Raw genomic sequence first — 22,757 nt, forward strand, 5'->3', positions numbered from 1 at the left:
AGTGGGTAGCTACTATCACACTGGTTGACTCAACGCTGTTTCCACATCATTTCAGTGAAATGAGGTTGGACCCTAAATGTAATAGATGTTGAATTGATGTCTGCCCAGTGGGTAGCTACTATCACATGGATTGAACACATTCCTCAGAACAAAGGGTATTGGCTTCAGTTGTGTTGGTGTCTTATGTTTGCTTTGCTGTGGCAGTTATGCACCTGTTATTCCTTGAATGAATGATTATTGGCTAAACCTAACGGAGACTTCTGCTTCTCCTTCACTTTCAGACATACAGTATGTCCCATACAGTTCATTATGTATAGCAATAATATCCATAGCTGATTGCATTGTTTGACCGTCTCTTTGTCCAGAGGGCCTCGGGCCCCGTCGGCCCTCCAGGACCCGCAGGTGTCCCAGGAATTGATGGTGTCGCTGTAAGTTCTCTCCTCTATTGACTTGAATTATCTTTCAAATGATAAAGAGCATTATCACAACTCATGTTCATAATGATGTGATTAATGTGATTTGAATGGTGGGTGAGCACAACCATAACCAGCTGCATGCTGAAGAGTTGGAATTAGAACAATTATGTACAAACACATATGTATACATTTGTGAATATATCTCGATATATATTTATATATTTATCTATGCATTTCACATGTAGACCTTTTTCTATTTCAGGGCGAGAGGGGAGACGACGGAGAGGATGGCCCTGCTGTAATTATTCACTTTTCATTTTTTCATTTTATTGTTAACACAATACTATGTAACTATCATCTAGTAATTCTGCTGTATTTGACTGTCAGTATGTTGTTCTGCTTTCTATTGTGGTTGTGTTGTTAGGGTCCTGATGGAGACGCAGGTAAACTAGGCTCAGCCGGGTTGCCAGGTGTGCCCGGGGCTGATGTGAGTATCCTGTTTCAAATCATTCATTCTTTGCCTTCAATTTCCTGTTTGTTGTCATTGGCACCTTTTTTGTCATCTTTGATGATAGTAGTAGTGAACTAGTCATGATGACTGTCATACTCAGGTTATCGCAGCAGTACAGTAGCTAGGGGGTGGAACTTCTCAATATGTGCACCTTCTAACCTTAAAATTATTATCTTGCTTCATCAATGTGTTGATGTGGTGGTAATGACCACTTCTTTACCCAAGAGAAGAGCCAAATCAATCTTTACCCAAGAGAGGAGCCAATCAATCTTTACCCAAGAGAAGAGCCAATCAATCATTACCCAAGAGAAGAGCCAAATCAAACTTTACCCAAGAGAAGAGCCAATATATATTTACCCAAGAGAAGAGCCAATCAATCTTTACCCAAGAGAAGAGCCAATATATCTTTACCCAGGAGAAGAGCCAATCAATCTTTACCCAAGAGAAGAGCCAATCAATCTTTACCCAAGAGAAGAGCCAATCAATCCGTACACAAGAGAAGAGCCAATCAATCTTTACCCAAGAGAGGAGCCAATCAATCTTTACCCAGGAGAAGAGCCAATATAACTTTACCCAAGAGAAGAGCCAATCAATCTTTACCCAGGAGAAGAGCCAATATATCTTTACCCAAGAGAAGAGCCAATCAATCTTTACCCAGGAGAAGAGCCAATATATCTTTACCCAAGAGAAGAGCCAAATCAAACTTTACCCAAGAGAAGAGCCAATATATCTTTACCCAAGAGAAGAGCCAATCAATCTTTACCCAAGAGAAGAGCCAATATATCTTTACCCAAGAGAGGAGCCAATCAATCTTTACCCAAGAGAAGAGCCAATATATCTTTACCCAAGAGAAGAGCCAATATATCTTTACCCAAGAGAAGAGCCAATCAATCTTTACCCAGGAGAAGAGCCAATATATCTTTACCCAAGAGAAGAGCCAAATCAAACTTTACCCAAGAGAAGAGCCAATATATCTTTACCCAAGAGAAGAGCCAAATCAAACTTTACCCAAGAGAGGAGCCAATATATCTTTACCCAAGAGAAGAGCCAATCAATCTTTACCCAGGAGAAGAGCCAATATATCTTTACCCAAGAGAAGAGCCAATCAATCTTTACCCAGGAGAAGAGCCAATATATCTTTACCCAAGAGAAGAGCCAATCAATCTTTACCCAGGAGAAGAGCCAATATATCTTTACCCAAGAGAAGGGCCAATCAATCTTTACCCAAGAGAAGAGCCAATATATCTTTACCCAAGAGAAGAGCCAAATCAATCTTTACACAAGAGAGGAGCCAATCAATCTTTACCCAAGAGAGGAGCCAATCAATCTTTACCCAAGAGAGGAGCCAATCAATCTTTACCCAAGAGAGGAGCCAATCAATCTTTACCCAAGAGAAGAGCCAATCATTCTTTACCCAGGAGAAGAGCCAATATATCTTTACCCAAGAGAAGAGCCAATCAATCTTTACCCAAGAGAAGAGCCAATATATCTTTACCCAAGAGAAGAGCCAAATCAAACTTTACCCAAGAGAAGAGCCAATATATCTTTACCCAAGAGAGGAGCCAATCAATCTTTACCCAAGAGAAGAGCCAATATATCTTTACCCAAGAGAAGAGCCAATATATCTTTACCCAAGAGAAGAGCCAATCAATCTTTACCCAGGAGAAGAGCCAATATGTCTTTACCCAGGAGAAGAGCCAATATATCTTTACCCAAGAGAAGAGCCAATCAATCTTTACCCAGGAGAAGAGCCAATATATCTTTACCCAAGAGAAGAGCCAAATCAAACTTTACCCAAGAGAAGAGCCAATATATCTTTACCCAAGAGAAGAGCCAAATCAAACTTTACCCAAGAGAGGAGCCAATATATCTTTACCCAAGAGAAGAGCCAATCAATCTTTACCCAGGAGAAGAGCCAATATATCTTTACCCAAGAGAAGAGCCAATCAATCTTTACCCAGGAGAAGAGCCATTCAATCTTTACACAAGAGAGAAGCCAATCAGAGAAAAATGTGAATAATTTTCAAGCAGGCCAAATATATATGTATTAACCTTAACCTTTATAACCTTTATTAACCTTTATAGTAACCTTTATTTAACTAGGCAAGTCAGTGAAGAATAAATTATTACCTAACAGTGTCTGGCCTCTAGCACTGAGATGCAGCCAAACCTGAACCAGGGTGTCTGGGCCCTAGCACTGGGACTGCCCAATCACGGATTCCGGTGGTGAACCATGCAGTCAAACCAGGGTGTCTGTAGTGATGCCTCTAGCACTGAGATGCAGTGCCTCAGACCGCTGAACCAGGGTGTCTGTAGTGATGCCTCTAGCACTGAGATGCAGTGCCTCAGACCGCTGAACCAGGGTGTCTGTAGAGATGCCTCTAGCACTGAGATGCAGTGCCTCAGACCGCTGAACCAGGGTGTCTGTAGAGATGCCTCTAGCACTGAGATGCAGTGCCTCAGACCGCTGAACCAGGGTGTCTGTAGAGATGCCTCTAGCACTGAGATGCAGTGCCTCAGACCGCTGAACCAGGGTGTCTGTAGAGATGCCTCTAGCACTGAGATGCAGTGCCTCAGACCGCTGAACCAGGGTGTCTGTAGAGATGCCTCTAGCACTGAGATGCAGTGCCTCAGACCGCTGAACCAGGGTGTCTGTAGAGATGCCTCTAGCACTGAGATGCAGTGCCTCAGACCGCTGAACCAGGGTGTCTGTAGAGATGCCTCTAGCACTGAGATGCAGTGCCTCAGACCGCTGAACCAGGGTGTCTGTAGAGATGCCTCTAGCACTGAGATGCAGTGCCTCAGACCGCTGAACCAGGGTGTCTGTAGAGATGCCTCTAGCACTGAGATGCAGTGCCTCAGAACGCTGAACCAGGGTGTCTGTAGAGATGCCTCTAGCACTGAGATGCAGTGCCTCAGACCGCTGAACCAGGGTGTCTGTAGAGATGCCTCTAGCACTGAGATGCAGTGCCTCAGACCGCTGAACCAGGGTGTCTGTAGAGATGCCTCTAGCACTGAGATGCAGTGCCTCAGACCGCTGAACCAGGGTGTCTGTAGAGATGCCTCTAGCAACTGAGATGCCTCTAGCACTGTGCCTCAGACCGCTGAACCAGGGTGTCTGTAGAGATGCCTCTAGCACTGAGATGCAGTGCCTCAGACCGCTGAACCAGGGTGTCTGTAGAGATGCCTCTAGCACTGAGATGCAGTGCCTCAGACCGCTGAACCAGGGTGTCTGTAGAGATGCCTCTAGCACTGAGATGCAGTGCCTCAGACCGCTACGCCACCGGAAGCAAAGAAAAGGCTAAGAATCTGACAGTTTCCTTTGTGACACAACAGTCTCTTTGTTCAGGCAGAGAGAAGGAAGGCCTGCACTTAATTAACTGTAGCTTCCATCCAAATTGGAGGGAGAAAAGAGGGTTAGGAAAACTCTCGTAGGATATTAGTTTGTACTGATATCCTAAAGCACACTATTCAGTGTACATGATCCATGTATCACTTTGTACGTAGTTTGCATTTCAGTCACACTTCTGCTGTAGGTTCACAAAGTGACTGTAGTAGGTTTATAGAGGGTGAACAAAGGCATACGGATGAGATATCAAACATTAGGAACACCTTCCTAATATGGAGTTCCCCCCTTTTGCCAGTACTGCCTCAACTTGTCAGGGCATGGACTCTACAAGATGTCCAAAGCGTTCCACAGGGATGCTGGCCCATGTTGACTCCAATGCTTCCCACAGTTGTGTCAAGTTGGCTGGATGTCCTTTGGGTGGTGAACCATTCTTGATACACACAGGAAACTGTTGAGAGTGAAAAACCCAGCAGTGTTGCAGTTCTTGACACAAACCGATGCACCTGGCATCTACTACCATACCCCGTTCAAAGGCACTTCAATATTTTATCTTGCCCATTCACCCTCTGAATGGTACACATAGACAATCCATGTCTCAATTGTCTCAAGGCTTAAAAATCCTTATTTAACCTGTCTCCTCCCCTTCATCTACACTGATTGAAGTGGATTTAACAAGTGACATCAATGAAGGATTGTATCTTTCACCTGGATTCACCTGGTCAGTCTATGAAATGGAAAGAGCAGGTGTTCTTCATGTTTTTATACTCAGTGTACATGGATATTGTTGTTTTTGTCCAGAAAATGATTGCTGTGAAGTGTTTTTTATTATTTTGGCAATATTTTTTCTCACGCCCATAAAGCCTTAGTGAAACAGTACCCAGCAGTGTTTGTGCTGTGGGTGTCTCCAATCCCAGTTGGATCCTCAGGCTGCTGTGGAATGATTCCTGTCAATGGGGCTTGTTTGAGTTGGACCAGAGGAATGTGGGTTAGGGTTAACCACTCTCCCAGTAACTGTCTCAGAGAGATGTCTCAGTTTGTCTCAGATGCTCTGTAGTGTCCTGACCGTTGTGTCTGTGGAGTTAATTCCTATTCCAGACTCGATGCCATCATCTATTCAAACTGAACATGATCTATCTTTAATCAATATAATCCAAGGAAGCGTTTGTTGAAACTATTTTGAAAATGCCAACCTCAGTCAGAGAATGGAAAAGAGCATGTATTTCACAGCGTTGCCGTTCTGTCAAGCTGTGCTGAAAAGTACTGGATACACGTTTCTGCTAATGCACAGTATTTACATATTCATTCATTGGGTGGGGCGTCGTTTAGTCCTGCCCACAAACACACGCCTACTTCTGAGCTCCTCCCACTCAATTAGCTGTGTGACATACGCAACTTTTTTGTGACATCATGTACGTATACAGCTGGAATTATTATGAGATTAGGAAGACTTAAAGCACACCTTAAAGTTGGTAAAGTTGCAAAAACATTTCTTAGAGAAAGGTATTTTGTTATGATCGCTTATGAAAAGGTAACTAACTCTTATGGTTTTCTAGCGTACAGCTGATCTCCTACTGACGTTGGACAACATTTCTGTCTTTGTTGTGATGGATTAGTGAAGCCTGGTCTCTCTCTCCTCTCTTCCTGTCTCTGCAGGGTTTGACTGGTCCTACTGGAGACGAAGGTCCCGATGGTCCCCTTGGACAGAAAGTGAGTAACTCATCACTAATGAGCCCTTTAATGTTTCTGCTTCATAGACTCTCAGACAGTCTGGTCCCAGATGTTTCTGCTTCATAGACTCTCAGACAGTCTGGTCCCAGGTGTTTCTGCTTCATAGACTCTCAGACAGTCTGGTCCCAGGTGTTTCTGCTTCATAGACTCTCAGACAGTCTGGTCCCAGGTGTGTTGGTGCTGTCTTGTCCATTCCTTTGGTCATTGTCACACCAGACAGTACAATCAGATCTGGGACCAGGGTAACTCTCAGCCGGGTGACTGAGCCAAGCTGCTGACTGTCCATTCGCCCACTGTGTTGGCAGGCAAGACAGCAGGAATTACAATTACAACGCGTAAAGCAATTCCTCATGACAAATGAGCTTTAATCCCTGATCCCTGATCCCTCCCTGCCAGAGTTCTGGGTAATCTCCGTGGGGAACCAGGCCCAAGCATCATAGTCGTGTTCATTAGGAAAAGCAAGGAAAACATTTTTTAAACGTTTTGCAACGGAGAACAAAATTAGAGTTTCTTATTGGACGTGTTCACTAAGTCCCTCCCAATGATTTTCCTTCATTTTGGTGCATAATGAACAGGACCCAAGCCTTGGGGGAACATTTGCTGGGCCAAGTGCACCCTGCATGGCTCAGGTTCTCAGTCACAGGATTAAACTGAAAGAATGTTCATTCAGTCTGTGAAGTCTCTAGTTAAGTAATTACTCAGACGGCTTCATTTGTCTAAGAAGGAAATTGTCCAGAATATTTGTTGGAAGTGTCAAAAGGATACGGAGTAGGATCCTGTTGTGTTTCTGATGAGATGACAGCATGTCTTCATGGAGAAATACTTTCATGGTTTACACACACATAGTTTGTTGAGTCTCTAGTTCATGATTTTACTCAGATGCCTTCATTTGTCTAAGAAGGAAAAGAAATTGTCCAGAATATTACAGCACAGGAATCAAACAGCTGCAGAATTTATTTGGTGTGTGTTTGGTGTGTGTTTAGTGTGTGTTTAGTGTGTGTTTGGTGTGTGTTTGATGTGTGTTTGTGTGTGTTTAGTGTGTGTTTGATGTGTGTTTGATGTGTGTTTAGTGTATGTTTAGTGTGTGTTTAGTGTGTGTTTAGTGTGTGTTTAGTGTTTAGTGTTTTGGTGTGTGTTTAGTGTATGTTTGGTGTGTGTTTGGTGTGTGTTTGGTGTGTGTTTGTGTGTTTAGTGTGTGTTTAGTGTGTGTTTGGTGTGTGTTTAGTGTGTGTTTAGTGTGTGTTTGGTGTGTGTTTAGTGTATGTTTGGTGTGTGTTTAGTGTGTGTTTGGTGTGTGTTTAGTGTGTGTTTAGTGTGTGTTTAGTGTGTGTTTAGTGTGTGTTTAGTGTGTGTTTAGTGTATGTTTAGTGTGTGTTTAGTGTGTGTTTGTGTGTGTGTTTCAGTGTGTGTTTGTTTTGTGTGTGTTTGTTTAGTGTGTGTTTGGTGTGTGTTTGTGTGTTTGGTGTGTGTTTAGTGTGTGTTTGGTGTGTGTTTAGTGTGTGTTTGGTGTGTGTTTGCTGTGTGTTTGGTGTGTGTTTGGTGTGTGTTTAGTGTATGTTTGGTGTGTGTTTAATGTATGTTTGGTGTGTGTTTAGTGTGTGTTTGGTGTGTGTTTAGTGTGTGTTTGGTGTGTGTTTGGTGTGTGTTTGATGTGTGTTTGGTGTGTGTTTAGTGTGTGTTTAGTGTGTGTTTAGTGTGTGTTTAGTGTGTGTTTAGTGTGTGTTTGATGTGTGTTTAGTGTGTGTTTAGTGTGTGTTTGATGTGTGTTTGATGTGTGTTTGGTGTGTGTTTGATGTGTGTTTGGTGTGTGTTTAGTGTGTGTTTGATGTGTGTTTGATGTGTGTTTAGTGTATGTTTAGTGTGTGTTTGGTGTGTGTTTAGTGTGTGTTTGATGTGTGTTTGGAGTGTGTTTGGTGTGTGTTTGATGTGTGTTTGTAGTGTGTTTGGTGTGTGTTTGGTGTGTGTTTGGTGTGTGTTTGATGTGTGTTTGGAGTGTGTTTGGTGTGTGTTTGATGTGTGTTTGGAGTGTGTTTGGTGTCTGTTTTATGTGTGTTTGGAGTGTGTTTGGTGTGTGTTTGATGTGTGTTTGGAGTGTGTTTGGTGTGTGTTTGATGTGTGTTTGGAGTGTGTTTGGTGTGTGTTTGATGTGTGTTTAGTGTGTGTTTGATGTGTGTTTGGTGTGTGTTTAGTGTATGTTTGGTGTGTGTTTGGTGTGTGTTTGACAATGTCTAAAGATTTGGAACAGTTGCTAGACTACTACAGTATAAGAATACAAGTTGTGTAAATATATGGCACAGAGGCTTTTATCCAAAGCATCTTAGATCTTTAGTATGTGTCTGTGGTCCTGGTGGAAATAGGAAAGGATACTGAATTCTGTTTGTGTGTACATGACAAGCTAAAAACATGTCTTCATGGAGAAAATACTTGTATGTCTTCTACATGCATAGTTTGCTTTGGGTGCTGGATGGGGGATGATTAACTCACAGTATATATTAGATATTCTCTTTACTGTTGTCTCATGTTCACTGTGTTTTCAAACTGACATGCTATTTGACTTTGTTTCAGGGTGAACCTGGGAAACCGGGACCTCGTGGACTAGCTGTGAGTTCCATTATTCTCTATGAACCACTCATTCATTAGTGGAATCAGTCCATACTGAAGACTCAGCTATAGAACATTCAGCTTTCTCACATCACATGAAACATAGCTTCTAAGGCTTATTAATGAAGCCTTCATAGAGCCTTCATAGAGCCTTCATAGAGCCTTCATAGAGCCTTCATAGAGCCTATAAAGATGCTGTAGTATCTTATGTCATTGACTCGTCTGGTGCTTCTGTTTTCCTCCATAGGGCGTTGGAGACGATGGACCCCCTGTAAGTATTTGACAGTATTATTAATGACACATTCACACATGACACACGTATTACATCTTTATAGTACAGTATCTAGTAAAATGTCGTTCACGTTAGTCATGGTAAGATACCTTTGATGCATTCGGAAGACATATTGTTGAAAAACTTTCAAAATGATGAAAAATGCAAAAAAAAAAAAAGTATATGATAAATTTGTACAAGTCATCATTTTAGTGAATGAATACGTGTTTCTCTGAACAGGGACCCCCGGGGCCAGGAGGACTTCCAGGTGATTTGGGCAAAGGTGGACCCCCTGTGAGTATCAGTTACAGACCCTCATCACCTAACGATCCTCATCACCTAACGATCCTCATCACCTAACAATCAGCAGCAAATGGGGATCCTTAATAAATACAAATACCTAAACGATCCTCATCCCCTAACGATCCCCTTGCCCTAAGGATCCCCATGAACTAACGATCTTCATCACCTAACGATCCTCATCACCTAACGATCAGCATCAAATGGGGATCCTTAATAAATACAAATACATTTACATTACATCATTTACATTTAAGTCATTTAGCAGACGCTCTTATCCAGAGCGACTTACACGATCCTCATCACCTAACGATCCCCTCAGCTAAGGATCCCCATGTACTAACGATCAAATCAGATCCTCATCACCTCACACTTCTCATGACCTAACGATCCTCATCACCTAACAATCCCCTTGCCCTAAGGATCCCCATGTACTAACGATCTTCATCACTTAACGATCCTCATCACCTCACACTTCTCATGACCTAACGATCCTCATCACCTAACAATCAGCAGCAAATGGGGATCCTTAATAAATACAAATACCTAAACGATCATCATCTAACAATCATCAAGGATCCCCATAACAATCCTCATCACCTAACAATCCTCATCACCTAACGATCCTCATCACCTCACACTTCTCATGACCTAACGATCCTCATCACCTAACAATCCCCTTGCCCTAAGGATCCCCATGAACTAACGATCTTCATCACCTAACGATCCTCATCACCTAATGATCCTCATCACCTAACGATCAGCAGCTAATGGGGATCCTTAATAAATACAAATACCTAAACGATCATCATCACCTAACGATCCTCATCACCTAACGATCCTCATCACCTAACAATCATCATCACCTAACGATCCTCATCACCTAACGATCCTCATCACCTAACGATCCTCATCACCTAACGATTAGCAGCTAATGGGGATCCTTAATAAATACAAATCCCTAACGATCCTCATCACCTAACGATCCTCATCACCTCACACTCCTCATGACCTCACACTCCTCATGACCTAACGATCCTCATCACCTCACACTCCTCATGACCTAACGATCCTCTTCACCTCACACTCCTCATCACCTAACAATCTTCATCACCTAACAATCCTTAGGACATCTAGATCCTCATAGATCCTCTGTCCACATAGTGATTCCCTATGTGGACAGAGCATGAATTGGGCCGAACAGACCGGTGCTTTTCTCCTGCTTGATTTCTGTCAGGTGAAAATAAACAGTACTGGACCCTAAAATCCTGAGTACCAGCTCCTATTTCAGTCCACTTCAAGCACTGCATGTAGATAGTTTGGGAGCTGGAGTCATAGGGCCAAATATGGCTGATTGGATGTACAGCACAAGAGGCTGCTGAGGGGAGGATGCCTCATAATAACGTCTGGAACGGAGCGAATGGAATGGCATCAAATGCCTGGAAACCATGGAAACCATGTGTTTGATGTATTTGATACCGTTCCACTAATACCGCTCCAGCTCGTCCTCCCCAATTAAGGTGCCACCAACTTCCTGTGATGTACAGTACCTCCTCTGTCAGGAACGTCAATCAAAAGGTGAATGAAAATGGACCATGTTTGTTTGATCTGCTTTCTGTGTCCGTTACCACAGGGTGCTATGGGAGTGAGAGGACCAACAGGACCTGGTGGATCAGTAGGGCCGAGAGTGAGTAGTACATCTGTAGATCAGCAGGGTCTAGAGTGAGTAGTACATCTGTGGATCAGTAGGGTCTAGAGTGAGTAGTACATCTGTGGATCAGTAGGGTCTAGAGTGAGTAGTACATCTGTGGATCAGTAGGGTCAGAGTCATCTGTGGATCAGCAGGGTCTAGAGTGAGTAGTACATCTGTGGATCAGCAGGGTCTAGAGTGAGTAGTACATCTGTGGATCAGCAGGGTCTAGAGTGAGTAGTACATCTGTGGATCAGTAGGGCCGAGAGTACATCTGTGGATCAGTAGTACATCTGTGGATCAGTAGGGCCTGTGGATCAGCAGGGTCTAGAGTGAGTACATCTGTGGATCAGCAGGGTCTAGAGTGAGTAGTACATCTGTGGATCAGCAGGGTCTAGAGGAGTAGTACATCTGTGGATCAGAGGGTCTAGAGTGAGTAGTACATCTGTGGATCAGCAGGGTCTAGAGTGAGTAGTACATCTGTGGATCAGAGGGTCTAGTACATCTGTGGATCAGCAGGGTCTAGAGTGAGTAGTACATCTGTGGATCAGTAGGGTCTAGAGTGAGTAGTACATCTGTGGATCAGCAGGGTCTAGAGTGAGTAGTACATCTGTGGATCAGCAGAGGGTCTAGAGTGAGTAGTACATCTGTGGATCAGTAGGGTCTAGAGTGAGTAGTACATCTGTGGATCAGCAGGGTCTGTGGATCAGCAGGGTCTAGAGTGAGTAGTACATCTGTGGATCAGCAGGGTCTAGAGTGAGTAGTACATCTGTGGATCAGTAGGGCCTAGAGTGAGTAGTACATCTGTGGATCAGTAGGGTCTAGAGTGAGTAGTACATCTGTGGATCAGCAGGGTCTAGAGTGAGTAGTACATCTGTGGATCAGCAGGGTCTAGAGTGAGTAGTACATCTGTGGATCAGCAGGGTCTAGAGTGAGTAGTACATCTGTGGATCAGCAGGGTCTAGAGTGAGTAGTACATCTGTGGATCAGTAGGGTCTAGAGTGAGTAGTACATCTGTGGATCAGCAGGGTCTAGAGTGAGTAGTACATCTGTGGATCAGCAGGGTCTAGAGTGAGTAGTACATCTGTGGATCAGTAGGGCCTAGAGTGAGTAGTACATCTGTGGATCAGTAGGGAGTAGTAGTACATCTGTGGATCAGAGGGCATCTGTGGATCAGAGTGAGTAGTACATCTGTGGATCAGCAGGGTCTAGAGTGAGTAGTACATCTGTGGATCAGCAGGGCCTAGAGTGAGTAGTACATCTGTGGATCAGTAGGGCCTAGAGTGAGTAGTACATCTGTGGATCAGCAGGGTCTAGAGTGAGTAGTACATCTGTGGATCAGTAGGGTCTAGAGTGAGTAGTACATCTGTGGATCAGCAGGGTCTAGAGTGAGTAGTACATCTGTGGATCAGTAGGGTCTAGAGTGAGTAGTACATCTGTGGATCAGCAGGGTCTAGAGTGAGTAGTACATCTGTGGATCAGCAGGGTCTAGATCAGTAGGGTCTAGAGTCATCTGTGGATCAGGGGTCTAGAGTGAGTAGTACATCTGTGGATCAGCAGGGTCTAGAGTGAGTAGTACATCTGTGGATCAGCAGGGTCTAGAGTGAGTAGTACATCTGTGGATCATCTGTGGATCAGCAGGGTCTAGAGTGAGTAGTACATCTGTGGATCAGCAGGGTCTAGAGTGAGTAGTACATCTGTGGATCAGCAGGGTCTAGAGGAGTAGTACATCTGTGGATCAGCAGGGTCTAGAGTGAGTAGTACATCTGTGGATCAGCAGGGTCTAGAGTGAGTAGTACATCTGTGGATCAGCAGGGTCTAGAGTGAGTAGTACATCTGTGGATCAGAGTGAGTAGTACATCTGGGTCAGTAGGGCCTAGAGTGAGTAGTACATCTGTGGATCAGCAGGGTCTAGAGTGAGTAGTACATCTGTGGATCAGCAGGGTCTAGAGTGAGTAGTACATCTGTGGATCAGCAGGGTCTAGAGTGAGTAGTACATCTGTGGATCAGCAGGGCCTAGAGTGAGTAGTACATCTGTGGATCAGTAGGGTCTAGAGTGAGTAGTACATCTGTGGATCAGCAGGGTCTAGAGTGAGTAGTACATCTGTGGATCAGTAGGGTCTAGAGTGAGTAGTACATCTGTGGATCAGCAGGGTCTAGAGTGAGTAGTACATCTGTGGATCAGCAGGGTCTAGAGTGAGTAGTACATCTGTGGATCAGCAGGGTCTAGAGTGAGTAGTACATCTGTACATCTGTGAGAGTACATCTGTGGATCAGGGTCTAGAGTGAGTAGTACATCTGTGGATCAGCAGGGTCTAGAGGGTCATCTGTGGATCAGAGGGTCTAGAGTGAGTAGTACATCTGTGGATCAGCAGGGTCTAGAGTGAGTAGTACATCTGTGGATCAGCAGGGTCTAGAGTGAGTAGTACATCTGTGGATCAGCAGGGTCTAGAGTGAGTAGTACATCTGTGGATCAGAAGGGTCTAGAGTGAGTAGTACATCTGTGGATCAGAAGGGTCTAGAGTGAGTAGTACATCTGTGGATCAGCAGGGTCTAGAGTGAGTAGTACATCTGTGGATCAGATGGGTCTAGAGTGAGTAGTACATCTGTGGATCAGCAGGGTCTAGAGTGAGTAGTACATCTGTGGATCAGCAGGGTCTAGAGTGAGTAGTACATCTGTGGATCAGCAGGGTCTAGAGTGAGTAGTACATCTGTGGATCAGCAGGGTCTAGGGTCTCTGTGGATCAGTGGGTCTAGAGTGAGTAGTACATCTGTGGATCAGCAGGGTCTAGAGTGAGTAGTACATCTGTGGATCAGTAGGGTCTAGAGTCTAGTACATCTGTGGATCAGTAGGGTCTAGAGTGAGTAGTACATCTGTGGATCAGTAGGGTCTAGAGTGAGTAGTACATCTGTGGATCAGCAGGGTCTAGAGTGAGTAGTACATCTGTGGATCAGTAGGGTCTAGAGTGAGTAGTACATCTGTGGATCAGCAGGGTCTAGAGTGAGTAGTACATCTGTGGATCAGTAGGGTCTAGAGTGAGTAGTACATCTGTGGATCAGCAGGGTCTAGAGTGAGTAGTACATTGTGGATCAGCAGGGCCGAGAGTCAGTAGTACATCTGTAGATCAGCAGGGTCTAGAGTGAGTAGTACATCTGTAGATCAGCAGGGTCTAGAGTGAGTAGTACATCTGTGGATCAGTAGGGTCTAGAGTGAGTAGTACATCTGTGGATCAGTAGGGTCTAGAGTGAGTAGTACATCTGTGGATCAGTAGGGCCTAGAGTGAGTAGTACATCTGTGGATCAGCAGGGTCTAGAGTGAGTTGTACATCTGTGGATCAGTAGGGTCTAGAGTGAGTAGTACATCTGTGGATCAGCAGGGTCTAGAGTGAGTAGTACATCTGTAGATCAGCAGGGTCAAGAGTGAGTAGTACATCTGTGGATCAGTAGGGCCTAGAGTGAGTAGTACATCTGTGGATCAGTAGGGTCTAGAGTGAGTAGTACATCTGTGGATCAGTAGGGCCTAGAGTGAGTAGTACATCTGTGGATCAGCAGGGTCTAGAGTGAGTTGTACATCTGTGGATCAGTAGGGTCTAGAGTGAGTAGTACATCTGTGGATCAGCAGGGTCTAGAGTGAGTAGTACATCTGTGGATCAGCAGGGTCTAGAGTGAGTAGTACATCTGTGGATCAGCAGGGTCTAGAGTGAGTAGTACATCTGTGGATCAGCAGGGTCTAGAGTGAGTAGTACATCTGTGGATCAGCAGGGTCTAGAGTGAGTAGTACATCTGTGGATCAGAAGGGTCTAGAGTGAGTAGTACATCTGTGGATCAGAAGGGTCTAGAGTGAGTAGTACATCTGTGGATCAGCAGGGTCTAGAGTGAGTAGTACATCTGTGGATCAGAAGGGTCTAGAGTGAGTAGTACATCTGTGGATCAGCAGGGTCTAGAGTGAGTAGTACATCTGTGGATCAGCAGGGTCTAGAGTGAGTAGTACATCTGTGGATCAGCAGGGTCTAGAGTGAGTAGTACATCTGTGGATCAGCAGGGTCTAGAGTCAGTAGTACATCTGTAGATCAGCAGGGTCTAGAGTGAGTAGTACATCTGTGGATCAGCAGGGTCTAGAGTGAGTAGTACATCTGTGGATCAGCAGGGTCTAGAGTGAGTAGTACATCTGTGGATCAGTAGGGTCTAGAGTGAGTAGTACATCTGTGGATCAGTAGGGTCTAGAGTGAGTAGTACATCTGTGGATCAGCAGGGTCTAGAGTGAGTAGTACATTGTGGATCAGCAGGGTCAGAGTCTGTGGATCAGCAGGGTCTAGAGTGAGTAGTACATCTGTGGCAGGGTCTAGAGTGAGGTACATCTGTGGATCAGTAGGGCCTAGAGTGAGTAGTACATCTGTGGATCAGTAGGGTCTAGAGTGAGTAGTACATCTGTGGATCAGCAGGGTCTAGAGTCAGTAGTACATCTGTGGATCAGTAGGGTCTAGAGTGAGTAGTACATCTGTGGATCAGTAGGGTCTAGAGTCAGTAGTACATCTGTGGATCAGTAGGGTATAGAGTGAGTAGTACATCTGTGGATCAGTAGGGTCTAGAGTGAGTAGTACATCTGTGGATCAGCAGGGTCTAGAGTGAGTAGTACATCTGTGGATCAGTAGGGTCTAGAGTGAGTAGTACATCTGTGGATCAGCAGGGTCTAGAGTGAGTAGTACATCTGTGGATCAGCAGGGTCTAGAGTGAGTAGTACATCTGTGGATCAGCAGGGTCTAGAGTGAGTAGTACATCTGTGGATCAGCAGGGTCTAGAGTCAGTAGTACATCTGTAGATCAGCAGGGTCTAGAGTGAGTAGTACATCTGTGGATCAGCAGGGTCTAGAGTGAGTAGTACATCTGTGGATCAGTAGGGTCTAGAGTGAGTAGTACATCTGTGGATCAGTAGGGTCTAGAGTGAGTAGTACATCTGTGGATCAGTAGGGTCTAGAGTGAGTAGTACATCTGTGGATCAGTAGGGTCTAGAGTGAGTAGTACATCTGTGGATCAGTAGGGTCTAGAGTCAGTAGTACATCTGTGGATCAGTAGGGTCTAGAGTGAGTAGTACATCTGTGGATCAGCAGGGTCTAGAGTGAGTAGTACATCTGTGGATCAGTAGGGTCTAGAGTGAGTAGTACATCTGTGGATCAGTAGGGTCTAGAGTGAGTAGTACATCTGTGGATCAGTAGGGTCTAGAGTGAGTAGTACATCTGTGGATCAGTAGGGTCTAGAGTGAGTAGTACATCTGTGGATCAGCAGGGTCTAGAGTGAGTAGTACATCTGTGGATCAGTAGGGTCTAGAGTGAGTAGTACATCTGTGGATCAGTAGGGTCTAGAGTGAGTAGTACATCTGTGGATCAGTAGGGTCTAGAGTGAGTAGTACATCGAACACAGAGTGGTACGTTGAACAGTCATCTAATCTTCCTAATCAACCGATTAACAATTCTCAAAATGATGTGTTTTTCAGGGTGCAGCAGGGATGCAGGATTTGAGTGCCGAGCTGGTAAGACTTTGTTCGTTCAAGTTCACACAACTCAGTGCCTGGCATTACACATATGAGTGATAATCTGACCCTGTTGATTTATCCTGCTGCTGTTTAGTGCCCTGGTGCCTGTCCACCTGGGACACCTGGTCATCCCGGCCTCCCTGGCATGAAGGTGAGTCAAGGGTCAGGGGTCAGGGGCAAGGAGAGTGCATGCCCTCACTAGTGTATCATGTGAAGTTATGTAATGGATAAACGTTCTCAGTGGTGTGCTAGGAAGAGCACTGGAACATAGCCAGTGGTGTATTGATAGCTTGGTCTCATAAGTTATCATATATTGTGCTAATGGTAACCATAGCTGCTTCAACCTACAGCCTCACAGAAGTCATTGGTTTAATTCTATTCTATTGTCTTCACAGTTAGTAATATGATAGTCTAACAGTGATATGTGATAGAGATTGGGGAGGGTGTTTAAGCTTCATGTGCCTCTGTTTTCTAGGGTCACAAAGGAGTAAAAGGGGAAGGAGGAGAGCCTGGGAAACAAGGGCACAAGGTAAGGGCTTACATTTTAGACACATTCAGAGAACTGAACAAAAACCTACACGGCATTAAAATGACTTGGTCCAGAACTAGGTTTAGTCTGTTTCCTGGAAAACCAGACCAGATGTTTCCATGACATAAAATACGCTTGGAGATTTGTAGCTCCTCTGGTCTCATTGCTTCATGTGATGCGTCGTGAGATCAGCTTTACATCTTGACTGACGAAGATATTCAGATTAGACATTACAAGAAATACTCTCACTGCTACTTCTTAGCTGTCAGTATGCGTCCAGCCTGTGATCCATGTGGTCAGGGCCTGATATACATCCAGTCAGGGCCTGTGATCCATGCAGTCAGGGCCTGAGATCCATGCAGTCAGGGCCTGAGATCCATGCAGTCAGGGCCTGTGATCCATGCAGTCAGGGCCTGAGATCCATGCAGTCAGGGCCTGTGATCCATGCAGTCAGGGCCTGTGATCCATGCAGTCAGGGCCTGAGATCCATGCAGTCAGGGCCTGTGATCCATGCAGTCAGGGCCTGAGATCCATGCAGTCAGGGCCTGAGATCCATGCAGTCAGGGCCTGTGATCCATGCAGTCAGGGCCTGAGATCCATGCAGTCAGGGCCTGAGATCCATGCAGTCAGGGCCTGAGATCCATGCAGTCAGGGCCTGAGATCCATGCGGGCAGGGCCTGAGATCTATGCGGTCAGGGCCTGAGATCCATGCGGGCAGGGCCTGAGATCTATGCGGTCAGGGCCTGAGATCTATGCGGTCAGGGCCTGTGATCCATGCGGTCAGGGCCTGTGATCCATGCGGTCAGGGCCTGTGATCCATGCGGTCAGGGCCTGCTATAGTATCTCTACTTGCTATAGGATCTCTACCTGCTATAGGATCTCTACCTGCTATAGGATCTCTACCTGCTATAGGATCTCTACCTGCTATAGGATCTCTACATGCTATATGATCTCTACCTGCTATAGGATCTCTGCCTGCTATAGGATCTCTGCCTGCTATAGGATCTCTACCTGCTATAGGATCTCTGCCTGCTATAGGATCTCTACATGCTATAGGATCTCTACCTGCTTATAGGATCTCTGCACAACATAAACCTCACACTTTTTCATATTTTTGCCTCATTTCATTTAGAAAGGCTGTGAGTGATATGTTGCCTGAAAGTAAACTATTTCCATGTCTGCGTCCACATTCCCTACATAGTGCTCTACATATGAACACAGCCCTATGGGCCCTGGTCAAAAGTAGAGCACTTTATAGGGATTAGGGTGTGATTTGGGACGCAGACCATGTTAGTGATGCAGGGGTTATGGTTGATGTGGAATGCCATGCTAACACATCCACACTCAGCCCTGTAATGGTTCCATACATCCATATATAAGGAAATAAGTTCAGTTCTATACCCAAGTCACTTCATCACCTAGTGGCCTATAACTCCATTCATTGTCTGTCTGTCTGTCCGGATTCAAGACTCCATGTATCCATGGACTGTAAATGACTTTCTCCATGTATAGAATTCAGCCTTGCTTCGTGGCTCTATTGAAGGGTGTCTGGTGTAGAACATGCATGCTTTTCACTCACAAGTCAAAGCGTGTAGTCTCTGACAGCTGACAGCACTCACACCTTTGGCAATGTGATCAGCGGTAGTGTCCATTTCATTGAAACGTGTGTCATGTATCTGAGTCAACGAGGCTGTAGGAACATTGATTTAAAGTCCATGGGAGTTGTTTTGCGGCCATTAAAGTTGTTTTGAAACAGCTTACATTTGAAATCCATCTTTCTATCCTCCTATAAATGTACCTACTTATGTTTTAATGTCTCTGTCATACACAGCTGTTCATCTTACTGATGTCTGCATGTTACCTCTCTCCCTCTAGGGTGAAGAGGGTGACCAGGGAACCACAGGGGACCTTGGATCCCAGGGCCCAACGGTTTGATACTCTCATTAACCTACCTTTAACAGATAATATAACAGACTGTCTGTAGTGACAATATAACAGACTGTCTGTAGTGATACTATAACATACTGTCTGTAGTGATACTATAAAAGACTGTCTGTAGTGATACTATAACAGACTGTCTGTAGTGATACTATAACAGACTGTCTGTAGTGATACTATAACAGACTGTCTGTAGTGATACTATAACAGACTGTCTGTAGTGATAATATAACAGACTGTCTGTAGTGATAATATAACAGACTGTCTGTAGTGATACTATAACAGACTGTCTGTAGTGATACTATAACAGACTGTCTGTAGTGATAATATAACAGACTGTCTGTAGTGATAATATAACAGACTGTCTATGGTGACAGTTAGTGACAGTTTGTCTTTCTGCTGTTGTGTGATTCCAGGGTCCTCAGGGAATCAGAGGCTCCACTGGAATGATGGGGCCCAAAGGTGGACTGGTAAGAGTCACTCTTTGAAGTTAATTGTATTTCAATCCTCTCTGTCATCTTAATGCTAATATACCCCTGGTGTTGTGACAGGGAGCACGAGGACATGATGGAGATCCAGGTCCCCAGGGTGTTGAAGGAGCCACTGTAAGTATTCTCCCATAATCCCCTTCTCCTGTTCATTATGATTTCACTAATGTTAAGGTGAGTGTTTCAGGAATACGGCACTGTGTCTTGTTCTCAATGAAGGACATGATTAAACATCTGTGAAAAGGTTTTGTCTTACAATATGTTGATGCTGTCTCTTGTTAGGGTGACCAAGGCCAGAGGGGCGTGATGGGCGAGTCTGGTCCTAAAGGTGATGAGGTGGGTTTCAGAGTAAAAAATACACCTACCATGGTTTCACATGGACAAATTGATTCTTGTCTTTAGTCACTGTCTGGGGTGGTGATGGTGTAATGCTGATGCCCTGATTGGTTCCTTATCCTATTGTGTTGTTATCTAGGGATCTCAAGGTGGAAGAGGAATCACAGGTCTTCCTGGGCCCAAGGGAAAGGGTGTAAGTATTACTGTGACTATTGTAATCACAGCATAAACAATCAGTCTTGGCAGTGCAAAATGTAAGCATATCCTGTCTGTTGTGTATTCATAGACTCTTAGAATCATTTAAGCCACAGAATCATTCATAGAACCATAGAACCTTCTTGGAACATTAACACTTGTCATGGAATAATTGTCGTGGTTCTTTTTTCATGTCTAGGGTTTGTCAGGAGTGGATGGCCGTGAAGGTATTCCTGGATTGCCAGGTGGAAAGGTAGGGATAGGATCTACTGTAAGATGTTTAGATGCATCGTTCTACTTTTGCTGTGCCCTCTCATAGGTCTAGTGATTCTTTTCTGCAGAGATTTCTATTGGCCTGGCAATGGAGATCACAGCATTCTGAAAAGTCTACTATAAAATGGGATTCATACTGTTTGAACGGAGGAATCAGCAGGAGTTGTCAAATCAAGTTAAGATTACAACTGTGATGTCAAAAGTTCATCTTAACTCACATAACTCTCTTTCTCCACAGGGCACCATTGGCAAGGCTGGGTCTCCAGGGGAGGTGGGGCTTCAGGGACTTCCTGTAAGTATGACCTTTGACCTCACACTAACAGGTGTTCTGATTGGTTGCGCCTGTGTAATCCTCCTCAGCCTCCTGTATTCTAATCCTGATGTGAAATAACATAATAATAATAACATGAGATAATTGTTTCTGATTGACAACCACCATTGTGTAGGTTCTTTTTTTTTTTTACAAACATTTGAGATTTTCATGTTTTCAACAACATCTTTGAAATGGATAATACATGGATGAGTGGTTTGGTCAGATGTATTCTAGGTATTTACATGATAATTATTGTTACTGTAGATTGATTTTGATTGACAATGTTGTGTTTCCTCTCTAGGGATTACCTGGTTCTCCTGGCTCTAAAGGAACTGGTGGAGAGAAGGTAGGCATCATAGAGATCCTATTAAAATAGTATTCCAATTCCTAATTCACCCACAATGCACCACTTACATCAATTCATCTACAGCCAATGGGCATTAATTACTCTGTGCCATAAACTCAACCCTTTTGACAAATAGAGCTAGTCTATGTCACTGAGGAGCTGCAGCTGGATAAGAGCATGGGTACTGACCTACAGTGAGGGGGAAAAGTATTTGATCCCCTGCTGATTTTGTACGTTTGCCCACTGACAAAGAAATCATCAGTCTATAATTTTAATGGAAGGTTTATTTGAACAGTGAGAGACAGAATAACAACAAAAAATCCAGAAAAACGCATGTCAGAAATGTTATAAATTGATTTGCATTTTAATGAGGGAAATAATTATTTGACCCCTCCAAAACATGACTTGGTACTTGGTGGCAAAACCCTTGTTGGCAATCACAGAGGTCAGACATTTCTTGTAGTTGGCCACCAGGTTTGCACACATCTCAGGAGGGATTTTGTCCCACTCCTCTTTGCAGATCTTCTCCAAGTCATTAAGGTTTCGAGGCTGACGTTTGGCAACTCAAATCTTCAGCTCCCTCCACAGATTTTCTATGGGATTAAGGTCTGGAGACTGGCTAGGCCGCTCCAGGACCTTAATGTGCTTCTTCTTGAGCCATTCTTTTGTTGCCTTTGCCGTGTGTTTTGGGTCATTGTCATGCTGGAATACCCATCCACGACCCATTTTCAATGCCCTGGCTGAGGGAAGGAGGTCCTCACCCAAGATTTGATGGTACATGGCCCCGTCCATCGCCCCTTTGATGCGGTGAAGTTGTCCTGTCCCCTTAGCAGAAAAACACCCCCAAAGCATAATGTTTCCACCTCCATGTTTGACGGTGGGGATGGTGTTCTTGGGGTCATAGGCAGCATTCCTCCTCCTCCAAACACGGCGAGTTGAGTTGATGCCAAAGAGTTCCATTTTGGTCTCATCTGACCACAACACTTTCACACAGTTGTCCTCTGAATCATTCAGATGTTCATTGGCAAACTTCAGACGGGCATGTATGTGTGCTTTCTTGAGCAGGGGGACCTTGCGGGCGCTGCAGAATTTCAGTCCTTCACGGCGTAATGTGTTACCAATTGTTTTCTTGGTGACTATGGTCCCAGCTGCCTTGAGATCATTGACAATATCCTCATGTGTAGTTCTGGGCTGATTCCTCACCGTTCTCATGATCATTGCAACTCCACGAGGTGAGATCTTGCATGGAGCCCCAGGCCGAGGGAGATTGACAGTTCTTTTGTGTTTCTTCCATTAGCAAATAATCGTACCAACTGTTGTCACCTTCTCACCAAGCTGCTCGGCGATGGTCTTGTAGCCCATTCCAGCCTTGTGTAGGTCTACAATCTTGTCCCTGACATCCTTGGAGAGCTCTTTGGTCTTGGCCATGGTGGAGAGTTTGGAATCTGATTGATTGATTGCTTCTGTGGACAGGAGACTTTTATACAGGTAACAAACTGAGATTAGGAGCACTCCCTTTAAGAGTGTGCTCCTAATCTCAGCTCGTTACCTGTATAAAAGACACCTGGGAGCCAGAAATCTTTCTGATTGAGAGGGGGTCAAATACTTATTTCCCTGATTAAAATGCAAATAAATTTATAACATTTTTGACGTGCGTTTTCTGGATTTTTTTGTTGTTATTCTGTCTTTCACTGTTCAAATAAACCTACCATTAAAATTATAGACAGATCATTTCTTTATCAGTGGGCAAACGTACAAAATCAGCAGGGGATCAAATACTTTTTCCCTCACTGTAACTGTCCTGACTGTCCTGACACTGACCTGACTGTCCTGACTGTCCTGACACTGACCTGACTGACCTGACTGTCCTGACCCTGACCTGACTGTCCTGACACTGACCTGACTGTCCTGACACTGACCTGATTGTCCTAACTGTCCTGACCC

The 22,757-nt window shown here is 44.5% G+C and overlaps 1 protein-coding gene across 1 annotated transcript in view; it reads left to right on the plus strand.

Annotated features, from left to right (window-relative positions):
- LOC124020694 (collagen alpha-1(IX) chain-like) overlaps positions 1–22,757 on the plus strand; it is a 53,060-nt gene that overhangs the window by 2,171 nt on the left and 28,132 nt on the right. Inside the window, 19 exon segments of the mRNA XM_046335943.1 lie at positions 366–428; positions 679–714; positions 841–903; positions 5,930–5,983; positions 8,570–8,605; positions 8,853–8,876; positions 9,117–9,170; positions 10,810–10,863; positions 16,357–16,392; positions 16,490–16,546; positions 16,871–16,924; positions 18,800–18,853; positions 19,279–19,332; positions 19,414–19,467; positions 19,633–19,686; positions 19,826–19,879; positions 20,081–20,134; positions 20,393–20,446; positions 20,769–20,813. Coding sequence (XP_046191899.1) covers positions 366–428; positions 679–714; positions 841–903; positions 5,930–5,983; positions 8,570–8,605; positions 8,853–8,876; positions 9,117–9,170; positions 10,810–10,863; positions 16,357–16,392; positions 16,490–16,546; positions 16,871–16,924; positions 18,800–18,853; positions 19,279–19,332; positions 19,414–19,467; positions 19,633–19,686; positions 19,826–19,879; positions 20,081–20,134; positions 20,393–20,446; positions 20,769–20,813 — 954 coding nt within the window.

This window comes from Oncorhynchus gorbuscha, unplaced genomic scaffold (assembly GCF_021184085.1).
Source record: "Oncorhynchus gorbuscha isolate QuinsamMale2020 ecotype Even-year unplaced genomic scaffold, OgorEven_v1.0 Un_scaffold_877, whole genome shotgun sequence".
NCBI classification, from domain to species: domain Eukaryota; kingdom Metazoa; phylum Chordata; class Actinopteri; order Salmoniformes; family Salmonidae; genus Oncorhynchus; species Oncorhynchus gorbuscha.